The 15,732-nt window shown below is 38.6% G+C and overlaps 1 protein-coding gene and 1 long non-coding RNA gene across 2 annotated transcripts in view; one reads left to right on the top strand and one right to left on the bottom strand.

The window, feature by feature from the left end:
- Window positions 1-15,732, top strand: part of LOC135222184 (uncharacterized) — a 68,857-nt gene that overhangs the window by 8,946 nt on the left and 44,179 nt on the right. The window contains exon 2 of the long non-coding RNA XR_010316192.1: window positions 4,634-4,679. This is a non-coding gene — a long non-coding RNA (uncharacterized LOC135222184). The remainder of the gene's footprint in view (window positions 1-4,633; window positions 4,680-15,732) is intronic.
- On the bottom strand, window positions 4,908-15,008 carry LOC135222092 (keratin, type II cytoskeletal 1-like; the record flags this gene model as incomplete). The annotated part of the gene is made up of 4 exons (XM_064260264.1): window positions 4,908-5,395; window positions 11,024-11,191; window positions 12,701-13,003; window positions 14,682-15,008. Coding segments are annotated over 4 exons (1,086 nt in total), but the record flags the coding sequence as incomplete, so codon positions are not given.

Genomic DNA, 15,732 nt, shown 5'->3' with positions numbered 1-15,732 from the left:
CACAAATAATTTAGATAGCTATAGCTACTGGGTCATTTTTTACTAAGAATGCTGCATTAGGGCCCTTTCACACTATGCAATTTAAAACCGCCTCCACCAGCGGAGCGGCACCGCGCTTACAAGTTGACTAAAGCTTCACGCTAGGTCTTCTTTTCTCCTCCAGCTGGCGAAAATGGAAAACCGGGAGCTTTTAGCTTGAGATTTTTGCCTCCTGACTAAACGGGAAGCTGCGCGCACGAACCGCGAGCGACCGCATAGTGTAAACAAACAAGATGGCTGCTGCTGATAGGACGTACTCTCAGACCTTTGGCTGCTCTTCTCCTGACCCACTCTCGAACCCACAAACGTTTTTTGTTACTCTTGCATTCACGTAAGATTCTGAGAAAACACATCACTGCAGCACATCTTGCAACAGTCCGACAATTTCTGGGCACCATGATGATATCAGCTGATCAGTTTTGTTTACTTTTTCCTACTGCTCCTCGAAACCACGAGGTCCTAGTGTGACGATACAACACTTTTGCTCACGAGCATCAGCTGGATGCTGGCCAAAACTGTGAGCAAGAAATGACTAGTGTGATACCAGCTAAAGAGCCTTTCACACTATAGCGGTACGGATTTTCTGCCGTCGCGGTGCCGCTTTGCATGAGATTTGCCCCACTGGTTGACGGTTGCAGTTGGCCATCATGTTCAATGCGCGTTTTCACACCAGGCAGGATTTTTCCGCCTTTACAAGCGGTGAGCAATAGTAGGTCGCTGCTTTTCATCATGATAATACATCATTTATATGGATATGGATCAAAATATAGATATAGAGCTTCTCATTTCTTTAATTAAAACAAAACTGGTTTTATGGGATAAAAGTAAGGAGGAGTATAAAAGTCGTAACTTAGTTACATCTTGGAGAGAAGTATGGCGTGTTTGAAATGGAAAAATGTAAGAGATGCTTGGATGAAATCACAAAAAAAAAAAAAAAAAATGGAACAAGAGACAAGATTTTTAAAAAATGGTCTCTGTAGACAGCGACCTCGCAAATGAGCGGCGTTGTCTGCAGTACCTGCGACGCGGAGACCACCGCATAGCGTGAAAGGGTCCTTATAGGGTTTGGAGATAGTGCGTCAAGTTGCCAAATTTTTTTATTTATTTTCATTCCTCACCTAAATACTTTTTTTTTTTTTTTTTTTTTTTTTTTTTTTTTTTTGGGGTTTTTTTTTTTTTTTTTTTCCCGCATATTCTTAAACCTACTAACCATATCTCTTCATGCAACATTTTATTCATACGGGAGAATAGCTATGCATGTATTCTAATATCCACAATGCTACGGGGGTTGGGGTGGTGGTGGTGGATGACTAGGCAGGGTGAAGCCCTCAAGGCAGCTCAGGACACGGAACTTTTCAGATAGGTTAGGTTAAGGGAAGGCTACCTTATTGAAATACATCTTTGAAGTGCTTTTAAGCAGGCTGCAACCCTTGAAAATAACGTGCGCAACTCTCCTATATTTTAAAATAATTATTGAGGACCACTGGGAAAATTGTGGAGGCAATATAGAGAAATTTAGTGAAATACAAAAGATGCTAACTAGCATAGGCTAATTTAAGACTGCAGGCACTTCCATAATAGGAAACATGGCCTATCTTTACCATGCCAAACCTAACCTTGGGCACAGTGTCTTGCCTGGCCAGCAAGGGTACCCCTTGACCTATGTTGAAGTGTTTTGCAATAAGATTTTCTTAAAAACATCCTAACCTTTCTTATCACAGCCTACCGCATACATTTTAAAAAAGCTGTGTATATATCTGCTACTTATAAGGATTCATCCTAAGCTCTTTACAACTGTTGTGAGCCCAACTATGTATATATATATATATATATATATATATATATATATATATATATATATATATATATATATATATATCACAGATGTGTATACATATATATATGTATGTATGTATGTATACACACATGCATATCAAAATGTTGATAATAAAGAGAAAAAACATTAAATACATTATAAGGATATCTTGACAAGTATGTAATTCACTGGCTGTACAAAACCAAGAGCCTGTACTGGTATAAGGCCAGCTAAATGTTCAGTGCAATTTCACTAAATAGAAAAGGAATTGTTATAGTAGACACCCTGCGAATAGCTAATATCTGCGAATACTTATAACCCCTCAAAAAACGCTTAGAACTACTTATTTTAATAGTCAAAACACAAAAAATGCTTATAGCTAAGTATTTTAATAGTTTTATCGCGAGAAAGTGCTTTTATTCACAAAGATTATTTGAAAATACAGTAATTTGTGAATATTTCGCTGTGACAAATACAGCGAGTAGGTGGAATTTTCCGCGAATAATGGGTATGTATATACAGTCCATAGAAAAATCCGCAAATATGCGAGTCCACGAATATCAGGGGCCGACTGTAGTCAGGAAAGAAATTGTTATACAGCACAACACCTCATTTTATTTTTGACAACAAAGAAGTATTAAGCTCGACTTCAAATTTACAGACATATTAAAGCATTTTCGTCTGTCCTGAGCTGTGGCATAAATCCTGACAGACATACATCTCTGTATTATGTGAAGTTGTGTAAAATTCCATGTGGGTTGGTCTGAAACATAATTTGTTAGCTTTTAGGAAGTTTTTTATAATTAAGGTAATTTTAATCACTGAACTATGTTGTGTTTGTTTTAAAGTGTGCTGATGTATAAAATACAAAAATTTTAGCAGAAATGACATGAATTGTATTATTCTAGAAGATGATGCTGCTTTGTGGTTTTAATAATGAAGTGTCAGGTGTCACACTTTTATTGTTTAAAAATACCTCGACCTCCCACTGTATAATTTTTTTTACACTATAACTGGTAATTATAAGGATACATTCTAACCTAACTTTAGGTTTTACAGAAACAATGACAATTGGAGATGCTGGTATGTTAAGGAAAATATTACATTTGAGATGTACTGGTATATTGAGAACAAAGAGGTATTCACTGTCTTGGTTACCTCCATTTCACTTGTATTTTGTTAGTACGTGCAGTATTTCACGCCATGCGGTTATATCTCCTTCATTTCTAGTATTTTTGTAGAACATGGTTCGTTTTTAATGTTTTCAATATATTTATTTTCAAAAAACAACTTACAGTCGTTGAAAAAATGTGTAAAGATGTAGAAAATCCATTAAGCTGTTTTTAAAGAATTTTACTTGCGTGGGAAGTAAGACCAAATGCACAGGGAAGACTGATAATTTTGCCTAGTTAATGTAAAAGCAATGCTTAAAGTTTGGTACTGGAAATATCTTTGTTCCTGTGGGGTTACTGACCTTTTTGCGTAAGAGTACAGTATTCCTCATTACAAACTGGTTTCAATTGTTGCTGCTGTCAACGATACACGTCTTGCCGTACTCTTTCTCACTGCTTGATTCTTTGTGAGTATATGATGTTGCGTTTGTTTTGGTGCAATGTGCATCAAAGAAAACAAAACAATGTATGTGTGAAGGAAGAGAATTATGTACTTTGTTGGTGGATCCTACTTATGTTGTCCCTTTTGCTGGGTACGACTTGCTGACAAAAACTTACTATGTGAGGAATGATCAAGCTGGTCCCATTTGCTGTTGAAGAGGGAGGCAAGATGATAACTAAGGCCAAAATAAGTTTGCTGTTGTCACCAATGTGTAACAAACCTCCTTTTGATATCACAACCTTTTTGTTCCTACCTCCCAGACTACCCACACCCATGTCTCTGCTACTTCTGTGCATCCTCTTCTCAATCCGTCTAAGGAGCTCTACGAACAGGAAGATGAATGGGCAGCATTTGCTGTCCTCTAGTAATGAACTAGCTACTCTTAGGGGACTCTATGTGATACCATGTCTTGTGCACATGCATATCCACCCCTTATCTCTGCTACATAGGCTGCTTCTGAGATAACTGCTTTACTGGAGTACTTTGCAGATGCGCTCTTTCCTTGGGGCCTCCTTTGTTGCTTTCCTATTTCACCTAGCTACAGCTAAGTACTCAGGGTTGACGTTCTTAGGGGAGATACCCCTGCAGCATCGTACACGTGCTGTATTCCGTTGATGGTTGTACTATCCCTGCCTTGACTTGCTGGAAAGCAAGACGTGTGGATGGTGTAAGGTGGAGACTTGTGCTGCCTCCTCTCATTGAGCTCTTATTCTTCTACCCTGTCTTTCTTGCATTTTAAGAAGTCCAAGAGCTGCCAGTGGACTTCAAGTAAGTGTATTTCCTGTTTGAGATTAGTAGTTATGTTCCCTCACATCCAGTTAAGAGCTCACAAAGGGTCCAGGCAGCTACCCCAGACTCTTACCCCCTGTAGTTCTGAAGTTATACAACTCCTTGGTTAGTGCATGTGTGGTCTGTGGATCAAAGTAAAAAAAATTAAAAAAAAAGTGAAGTCAGCAACAAAGTACGTCTGGTATGTTTCCATGTTGTATTAAGAGAATTTTTGCCATTTTATTTTTATTGTTTATGCTATGAAAAGTGCGGACTTTTCACATAATGAATTCTGAAGCTGTTTTTTTCATTTTCTTTTGTATATAACTTATTTAAACTTTTCATGTTTTATAGTTTACAGAATTAAGCAACTTTCATTTTTCATATCCATTGCAGAAATTCACCCCACGAGGCCTGCTGTTGGAGTGATAGAGTTGAAAAGGTAAGAATGAAAAGTTTTCCTCATGTTAACAGCTGGGAAGAGAAAAGTTTTATAATGGTTATGTCAGTCTGTAAGAGTAAACATTTAATTTCATAAATTAATATGTAAATAAGCTATGCGTTAATTCTGCTATAAATACGAGCAGGCTATATTCCATTTGAGGGTTTTGTAAATATGGTGTAATAAATATAGCAAAATTAAATAAAACTATTAGTAGTTTTTTGGTAAATTCTTTATATATGACTTTGGACATTCACAATATGAGATATGAAGCACATAGGAGGGAAAATGGACATAAACAACATAAACCTAGTTTGAACAGGTTATCAGACTATAAACGTATCATTTCACACATAAATTAAAAATAAGAATACAGTTGTTTCTGAGTTAGAATGAAGAACGAATAATATACGTAAATATTTATGCACCTAGTAAACATTAGGGTTATTATAAGTATAGCCTTGCTGACCCTGACCCTGACCCTGACCCTGACCCCCACCTCCACCTCCACCTCCTGTGGCAGAGCACTGTCCCTGCACCGTGATTGTCTGGAAGGCGGTTGCCACACTCTGGATTGTTCTGGTGGCTGTGACAGTGTCAGTTACAGGGTAGTAGGAGGTCAAGGTCTGCGTGAAGTAACGAGGAACTGTCACTGACTTCGTCACTTGCTCCGTTTTTGTCTGTGTTATGACCTGGGTCTGGAACTGCGTCTGGATCTGGAATTAAAGAAATTGGGGTTATATGGTAGTTGGGGTCTGCACCAGATGTACCAGCTGGATCGAAATTAACTTCTCTCTCTCTCTTGATAGCTGAGTGGATAAATCACCAGCATCTCTGTACCTACCCAGAAAGTCATTGTATTGCTAGTACCATAATAGCGAAACACTGATTCATCTACACTATTTTGCCGTGTTTAGTACTAGCCCCTGGGGACTCAAATGTGCTTAAGTGCATTTGATCACCTCAGGGGCTAAGACTAAACACGACCGAATACATTTGACTCCTTAGGGGCTAGTACTAAGCATGACGAAACACATTTGACCCCCAGGGGCTAGTATTAAACACGGCAAAACAGTGTAGTAGATAAATCACTGTTTCGCCGTGTTTAGTACTATAGCCCTCGGCGATCAAATGTTCCTAAACGAATTGGTCATTTCACAAATTCTCTTTGGTGTAAATTATTCCATAGGAGTAAAGTGTATTCATTAGTTTGGGTATTTGTGGCTTAGTATTCTTCTTCCTAGCTTAAACCAATTTTTATATGGGGTCGCCATTGCGAATGAGTCGTCTCCATCGATTTCTGTCCTGTGCCTCGTTCTCATTTATACCTTTCAATTCCATATCTTCCCCTACACAATCACGCCATCTCTTTCTTGGTCTTCCCTTCTTCCTTCTACCCCGCACTTCCATTTCCATCGTATGTCTTCCAACATGACGTTCCTCCCTTCGTAACAGGTGTCCATACCATCGAGGCCTTCCTTCCTGTATTTTCTTCGATATTTCAGCTACCTTTGTCGATCCTCTTATATACTCATTTCTAATCCTATCTTCCCTTGTTACTCCCGACATCCACCTCAACATTCTCATTTCTGCTACATCCATCTACTTCTCTGTTTTCCTCATACTTGCTGTTTCTGTTCCATATAACATTGCTGGTCTGACCACCGTCCTATGGAACTTTTCTTTCAATTTCAGAGGGACCTTCTTGTCACAGAGGACCCCTGATGCAGACCTCCAGTTATTCCATCCTGCCTGAATACGGTGTCTCACCTCTTGGTCCATGCTTCCACTATCCTCTAATACGGACTCTAAGTACTTGAACTTCTGTACTTTCTTTATTTCTTCCCCACCCATTCTTATGCTACTTCCACCGTCATCAGTAATACTGGAACACATATATTCGGTTTTTTATCTGCTTATTCTCATTCCTCTCTCCTCAAGTGCTGCTCTCCACCTCTCAAACCTCCTCTCCAACTCCTCCCTCCCCTCTGAACACAACACAATGTCATCCGCGTATAATATGCACCATGGCACTGCTTCTCTAACATCCCTGGTCATTACATCCATCACGATGTTGAAGATGAATGGGCTAAGTGCTGACCCCTGGTGTAATACAACTCCTATCTCAAATCCATCCGTCTCTCCAACACTACTCCTCACTCAAGTATACACATTCCTGTACATCTCCTGAATAATTCTGACATACTTTTCCGGCACCATCTTCTCCCTCAAACATCTCCATATTTCTTGCCTTGGCACTCTGTGGCTTAGTATTAGAGGATATAAATAAAATCTCGGGGGAATTATCGACATAACTAGCATAAAAAGCTGTGTTACAAACTGGGTATTTATGATAGTTTATTGGTTGATTTCGATTGCTTAGCGGAGTCTCTCCATTTCATTCATGTGCAAAAAAATAGTTTGTCCCTTAAAATACAAAGCAGGGTTGTTGTTGTTGTTGTTGTTGTTGATGATGATATTTTAGTGATTTGCCATGACTTCGAGGAACCCACGTATAACGGAATACAATGTAACGAATTATTCTATTACTAAAAATAGAGACGAAAAGGAAGATAGACCCCTTTTTGTTGGCATTTCCTAATTTTACTCTTCTCAAAATTCCAGTGCCCTACTCTTCCCTCAGTGCTCAAGTCCTGCTGTGATAGAAGAGCTTGAAGGACAGCAATTAGAAAACTGCTACGAATCGCTCAATCAAGCAACAGTTTAATATTCTTCTTTTTGTGTGTGTGTGTGGGGGGGGGGGGGGGGGGGGGGGGGGACTGACGTTAGTTTTTATATTATGAGTTTGGAACAACAACTGAGGCACGATTTTACAATGGACCCCCTAACTTTTTTTTTTTTTTTTTTTTAACAAAACCTTATTATAGTCCCAAAATTTCATTATTTATCAATATAATGGGTGAAAGAGAGATGTGTTAACTAAGGAACCAGAAGAAAAATTGAGCTAGGTATCAGACACATCTAGAGCTCTCCTTTCGGAACCACGTGGTGCCGCCAAGGCCGTTGTCTGCATTTAAAGTATGGCAAAGACATTGTGATTTAGCCTTAATATGTATTCTTGACTGTGAAGGGTTTAATGAATGCAAAGTTTAGTTGCCTTCGCCAAAATGGTTGTCATATTTCTTTATATCCTTCCCTATTTTCAGTTCCTACCATCTCGATTCACTATCCAGTCTCAATTTATAGAGATCTTCATCCCAGTAAAGAAGTAGGGCACTAAATGTACAATCTGATCAAAGGACAATTTAATCATGAATAAAAAAATATTGAGTGTAATGACAAGAAAAATAAAAAGTTAGACGTCATATGGTATGCATCGTCTCTCTCTCTCTCTCTCTCTCTCTCTCTCTCTCTCTCTCTCTCTCTCTCTCTTTAGCCTAAAGCCCAAAGTGAATGGTAGATGGGATAAACAGTGAAAGACTTGTATACACTATGGATGTTGGTCAGCATCAAGAATGTCCGAACCATTAGGGTAGACCTGTGAAGGACCTTTGTGTTATGGAGGACTCTGCTGTAACTTGGCGGATGTCTTTGCTTCTTTGCGGACTGGGTCTCTTGAAGCCCGAATATGTTTTTCCGATGCTGCGATTCATTTTATGTAAATTATAATTATAGTTGGATTTCGGGCTGTTTTTGTGAGGTCACTTCCATCCTCCTCCTTGAGACAAGAATTCACAGCTATTTTGGTCGTAAGTTGCTAGTCTTGATAACGCAACGTTGCTTAATTCATTGGTCGGAAGACCAGCGAGGAGGTTGTTGTTATTGGATTTTGGCTGTGTTAAGTTCCTTGACTCTTGTCCCAAGTTTGAAATAATTTGATTTGGGTTGCGCTAAGCAATTGTGTATAGTTAACTGTAATCTTTTTCATTTCACCTGAGCTTTACGTTTTGCTATGTTGCATTTGAACTATGATAGACTTTTGTTTTGTTTTATTTTACTAAAATGGGATCGATATGAAACTGCTTTCTATTGTTGTTTGATATTAATATTGCGTTAATTCATCGTAATTAATAAATTACAAAGAGTTTTTGATGGAGAAAATTATGAAATTGAGAGACTAGAAGTGTAAGGCATCACAAGGCAAATTTCTAGTCGCCAAATTAAGAGAGAAAAAAAAAATTATTCATTATCGCTCTTAGAGATGTTTTTCCTTATAATATTGATTTATAAGAAAACGGGACCGTCACCAAGGTGTAATTGCCCTGTTTGTCGTTTTGAACTCGATCATTAATTTCTTCAATAAGGTTGTGGGTATCTACATTTCCCCATTTACAGCCTTTCGCTCTAGATGTCTTTGAGTCCTTGTAAACAGTTGTAATTATGATTATACTAGCTGTTAATTGAACCGAATGAAAGGCAAATCCTTAAAAGTTAGAAGAGTATCAAGAGGCTGGGCACCTTTACAAAGGCCAGTAAGAACCAAGGGCCTTTTTTTTATGGAGATGTCTTGTTATAATCGCACGTTACTTATTCCCGGATCTTCGAGAGAGAGAACAATTTAGAAAGTGAGGGTGAAAGGCAATAACTTGAGTGATCCCTGGAACATGTGTTTTAAGGACATAGTATGTGGCCAACCCTTCCTGATAACCGGTTCAAGAGATTCCCTAACCCAGCGGCCTAAGGAAACTGCTCTTGAGTATTACCAGAAATGAAAGGCTGCTTTTTTTTTCTTTTTCTTTAGCGTTTATCTTGGGAAACGATGTTTTACGAATTCAGGATCCCATAAATGATGTAAGGGTAACTAGTAATGTACTACATTTAAAGTTTAAAGTAAAGTTGTCGTTAATCGCAGAAAGGATAGGAGTATGCAGTAACGTCTAATACGGTTAGGGTTTTGACTAGGTAATTGCCGTTGAAAATATGCTAAGGTTTATATTGATGATCCTTTTCATGTGCGCATTTAAAGTCTATCGTGAACAAGGTTTTAGTTCAGCGTTCAAACTTCTTTTATTGTCCACATCGGAGTATCATTTTCAGCACTGCCGTCTGATTGCGGCGACGCCTTTGATGTAAATGTGATTAGATAAAAGTGCGATGGCGTTTATTACAGACCTGTTCGTGATATACTACATAATAAATCATGATTATGATATTTCTTATTCTAATTCAACTTGTGATAAATTGTCTGCAATTATAACAGGGTTATTAATTCCCGTCCGCCTTCGAGACCTTAAGAATGTCAACAATTATCCCTAAATCAAAATGCATCTGGGAAGTAGGAAATAAATGATTAACTGGTTGGGAAACAAAAATATTATAATTATGATGACATTCTTGGGGACTTAGGTGATGATGCCCTTTGGCAAATTTCTGAGATATATGTTAGTATTACACCAGCCATTTTTTTTTTACCATGTCCTTGAGGTAGATTAGCTATAAATGGGCTGGATTAGGGCGTAGGAAACGTAATGAGATTATTTTCAAGACAATTCTGTGTTTAGTTTTGAAGACATGGCGTCCCCCTTTTTTGAGGGAAAGGTCCCGGTGCTCAGTTCATCTCTGGAAAATGCTGAATCATGTCATGAGACTTTGTTTGCACAAGGACTTATTTTTCTTTTGCCATTAACGTTCTCCCAGGAAGGAGTGTTGGATAAGTCCATATAGCTCAATACAAGGCAGAAGTTGTTTAGGTATTAATCATAACAGGCTCTTTGTTAATATTTTTCTTGTGATTTTTCTTCTTCCAAAGTTGATGTTGGCTTTTGGGAGGGCATTTCTTCTTTTGCTCAGTGTAGCAGCTTCGTACCACGTTGCCGTATTTTCTTTTGGATATTTGTATCTCTTACTCTGGGCCTTTTGAACAGTCTCCTAAACAGTAATGTTGGTATGGATGTTGATGATAAGCCTTTTTCATTTTTTTTATGTCTTGACTAATTTAATCTCATGATAATTTTTTTAGCCTTACATTTCTGCAAGTGTATTGAGTTTAGTGCTGTCATATAGTTTTGTCATTGATACTGCCAAAGAATGTCCGTTTATTAACACATATGAATAAGTAGACATATGAATAAGAGATCGAAAATAGGTAACTGCTAAAAAGGAGAAGTGCAAGGGAAGTGAAGCACAGCACCAGATAATAGAAAAGAGTATGAAGAAGAGCCATCAACTTAAGACACTTATTATGCTCTCTCTCTCTCTCTCTCTCTCTCTCTCTCTCTCTCTCTCTCTCTCTCTCTCTCTCTCGTTGAGGTGATGATTCATGAAATACGAAAGCACTGTACCTAGATTTATTTCCCAATCATATATAATTAAAATCCTGATCACTTGTGTCAGCACTACTATTAATCATGCGCTGAGGAACAGTTAACCTTTTGATTTCTTACCTGATTATTCAATTGAGTCCTCGTGACGACCTGAACTAGAGTTGTCGTGCTGACCTGGAACCTTGTCTGCACTGATGTTTCGGTGACCCTCTGGATTTGTGTCTGGGTCAGGTATTGGGTGTCTGTGATGATCCTGGCCCGGGTCACATACTGTGTTTGGGTGAGCACCTGGAGAGAGGGAGAGAAATATGATCTCACCGGTGGGTGTGGTTTGTATCGAGCAGTAAATGAGATTGTCATATATTTGTTGGTTACTATCATGTGATGATTCTTATAGATTAACACGTTCTTTATTAGCGTCTGATTATGCCAGTTCTAATTGAGAGAGCGACGTCAATTACCCCAGAAATTATGGAATTCAGGTGTAAATTAGAAAGCACATATAATAAATCAAATCAAGTTCTTGATATTACACAACGTTTATAATGTTGGCTCTTTAAATGACTGACATAGATTGGTAATCTATTGACCTCGGTTACCAAGTGAGCGTCTCTTCAGTTGTTTTGCAGATCGAGGGAATATGTGAGATTTATTAGAAATAATTTCTATTTTTCGTGGGTATTAAAGGTTAATATTGAAAGAATACTTATGATAAAGTTGTCAGTGTTTATATTCGCAGGAAAATATTTTGTGAATATGCTATGATCTGTACTTATGTAAGAAATAACTTTGCAAAAATGATATTGCCAAACTCTTGCGTGATTTTTTACAGTAACTCGCAATACCCTAAGGTTGAAAACAATTTCAAGAAACTTTATTGAAATGCCGTTTTAGTTAGCCACATATACTTTGAGTTGCATAAATAAATCAACCTGGAAGCTCAAAGTCTATGTGGCTAGATAAAACTGTATTTCAACAGGGTTTCTTGAAATCGTTTTCTATCTTAGGGTGTTCCAAGTTCTTGGAAAGAATCACGCAAGGGTTTGGCAATGTCAGTTTTGCACAGTTATCGTCATACTTAAGTACAGACAATACATCATTAAATGACTAAATTTTCTGTTTGAGTAAATTGCTTGAGTAACTGACGCTTTGAACATGAGTAATAATATTGAGTTTGGTATCTTTCACCAAAATTCTGTTTAAAGTGTAAAGTGTTGTCTGGTTTTGAACTTGCTATTCTGTGTCAACTTTTTTCATCATGATTCATCGTTCTTCTGGTTTTAGTAGCCATTTGTATTAAAGCTTATTTTAGCTGTTCTCCCTCTATGGAGGTCGAAAGAAATTTATTCTGTAAAAGTCCGAACACGAAACTTCTGTGATGTCTTCAAACCCCCTTAATCCAAATTAGGGTCCGCTTGTAATAGCAAGTCTTCAACATATTTTTGTTGTTTCAGCTGCGTTTATCGATTCTTATGACATGACAACCTCCTTTCTACTTCACAGAACCCACTGAAGTCTCTGAAAGTCTGCACAAGAGGTATTTCTTGAGTTAATATTTTTCATTTTTGAATTTACAGTATTTGATTTTTACGATGTTCTCCGTATATTTTGTGGTTATAAAGTATTGAAATATTAAAGTCAATTTGTATGATTGTTATTACGTGGATAATAATAATAATAATTATTATTATTTTACTACGAGTGCATTATATTTGACAAATAGTATACTATACCCTAGTGGTTTTGGGCCATGTTTAGCATTAAACGCCCGATCAATCATTCTGTCCTTGATTATACCTGCGTTGACGTCTGGATGATGGGCGGAACGACAGAGGTGATGACCTGCGTCCTGACGATCGTTGTCGGGAAGATGCTGGTCTGGGTGATCTGCTGGAAGACCGTCGTCGGAATGGCCCTCGTCCTGGTGCTGATGAGCGTCGTCGGCACCAGACGCACCGACGTCACCACCGATATCTGGACGTCGGGCCTACAACCGCCGCCTCCTCCTCCTGCACCTCCTCCGCTTCCTCCTCCCCCTCCTCCTACGCCAGGTGTCCCGTACAATCCGCTCAGGAGATCGCTTCCGTGTGAGGACACGATCTGCGGAGGTGAAATGTAGTGTCATTGAAGAATGGTATTAGAAGGAAATATTTATTAGTTCCTACGCAAATAGAGTATTCCGTTCTTTTAGCTTGGGAACGTGAGTTGAGTCCTTTGTAAAGAACTTTAGGTGTCCGTGTTCATAAAAATACAAATTACTTTTTAAAAATTTGCTGTTTTGATATTTTATCCTATGTTATAGGAATGGTATAGGTTAATGTTATAGGAATGGTATAGGTTACTGTAAGAACAACTATAGTATCAATGGCACGAGCTTTAAAAGCATCAGCATACAGAGAACGTGTCCATTCTCCACGTGCTCACATTGGATAATAAAGTGAAGTATGAATAATGTTCTTTAACTATCATATAGTAAAATATCAATAATCGATCTAATAAACTAATGGTCGTGAACAAGGAATCCATCTGCGCGGTTTGACACGGTTGGCTGGTTCATGTGGACTAAAACGAATTTCTCTCGTGAACGATGCTTCTTGTGCATCTCTTTGTGGTCTAGTTCTTCTCATTTGTCAGTGATACTTCTCTGTATTAAATATTAAGCTGAAGGGTTTGAGTTTATATCAGTTTTATTTTATTTTGTGCTTTAATTTCCGTATGCGTTCTCGATTGGTTTTGGTTCTTTTAAAAATGGTAAACTTTGATCACATCTGAGCGGTGCACTTCAAGAGGATAAGTAAAGCCTGTCTTGTTTATCGATTGCCATCCAATGTCACTTTGGTTACGTTGTTCTGAAACACCTGCTTCTTATAATTAGCTGTAACAATTTGAGGTTATCATCTTGGTTATTGCCTTGATCTGAAAAGAATACGTTTCCAACTTAACGTTTTTTTTATTCATTCGCTTATTCGTGATTTAATCAATTGAAACGGCCCTTGAAATTGACCAGTGTAATATAGTGTTGTTCTTTATAATTATTGAAAGATTATCAGTCAAATAACCACTTTTAATTAGAACGTTTTTAGTCATTTTGATCCAAATTAAGTGTCAAGTTTACAAACTCCATTGTAACCTTAGGTAACGAGGTCATTTACTCTCTTCCATTGATTTTCCCGCTACAACCTTGGAAAGATTTAAGAATTAATCAGATTGCTTGAAAAAATACGCGTTTTAATTCGTTATTCTCCAGTGTTTTAACGCTTGTTAGTTTTATATTTACATCAATCGCTCATCAACTCAAAACGTACCTATGTAGGATTCCGACGCTGTGAGTGTCTGTCTCGTAAGTTATGTCAGTTATGTTTGTGTGATTTATGAAAGATTGCTTAAAATTATAAGGCAAATGTTTTTTCTTCTCACATTAGTTCTTTGTGGAAAACTGGTTTCCGGCAGTTTTATTTGTTAAGGGAACATGTTACTCCAATCTAGATGAAGTTTAGAACGACTCAACAGATAAATTTGTTTCCAGGAGTGTCAGAATGCAAGAGAACATTCTGAGCAAATGATATTTTGAGGTATTTTAGAATAAATTCTCCATTTTGTAATGTTTTTAACAGATCTTATTCTAACTAATCAAAGTTGCATTCTTAAGTGGGTCTCGAATATCGCCTCAAGCTGCACAAGTACCAGGGGATTCCAAAGGATGGGGAAAATCTATTTTTATTCCTTAAATCAATTAATTAGATGAAATATGACAATAATTGCAGAAGCTGCCACTTACCTCAAGTTGACCCCCACCTAGTCCTCCTCCAATACCTCCCACGTTGCCATGAGAGAGATCACCCCCTCCTAATCCCCCTCCCTGGGGGAGGGAACCTGGGTTGGTGTAGACGAATCCGAGATCTTGTCCAAAATCCGAGTTCCCGAAGCCGTCGGTTCCTCCTTGGCCCACAACACCCAGGTTGTTTTGCCCTCCGAAGTTTCCTTGGTTGTAGTTTTGGTTATTGCCTCCTCCTCCTCCGCCTCCTAAGGTCAGCCCCCCTCCGCCACCAACAACTCCACCTCCAACAACTCCACCTCCTCCGCCTCCATAGCCGAATCCTCCTCCTCCTCCACCACCACCTCCACCTCCACCTCCACCTCCACCTCCACCCCCACCTCCTCCTCCGCCGATGATGCCTCCAATATTGTTACCGCTGTATGTCTGAGGTGATCCGGTACACAGGGCAGCCAGAATCAGCAAGGCTGCTGTTCGGTATCTTAAGTCGTTCATCCTGGAGAACAAATATCTGTAGCACAGCTGTGTGTGTGTGTGACGGGGAAATATTTACATTGGTTCACATACGGGAAATATTGCTGAAATTAAATTACTTATCATTCACTCAGTCTTAATGGCCAGGTAATGTCTGTTAGGATCTCGCTCATTCGATTTAGTGGAATTCATAACTCATTTGGAATGGCATATTCTTTAACATGAAATGTATAAACCACAGAACCAAATAATTAGGGGTTTCTGGTGCTAATTTCGCTCACAAAACTCACAACATAATGCACTTCAAACCATTTTCCAATCGAACAGTCTCTCAAAGGCACCCATTCGTCAAGACTGGAAGGAGAAGAACCGTCCGTCAGGAATCCTAGCTAGAAACAACTCGCTGTGGGGGAAAATTCCACATAAGTATTCTTCGACTCTCTCTCCCAGCACTTGGTGCAGACGAGCGCACATCTGCCATGCAGCTTTTGGCTTGGTTTCGGAGACTGTATTGCCATGTACTCTACTTCTAACGAGAACATATCAATAATCACAGGATTCTGTCGTTTGTGGTCACCTC

Source organism: Macrobrachium nipponense, chromosome 3 (genome assembly GCF_015104395.2).
Source record: "Macrobrachium nipponense isolate FS-2020 chromosome 3, ASM1510439v2, whole genome shotgun sequence".
NCBI classification, from domain to species: Eukaryota; Metazoa; Arthropoda; class Malacostraca; order Decapoda; family Palaemonidae; genus Macrobrachium; species Macrobrachium nipponense.
Note: the sequence above shows the minus strand (reverse complement) of the source record. Positions and strands in the feature narration are given on the sequence as shown.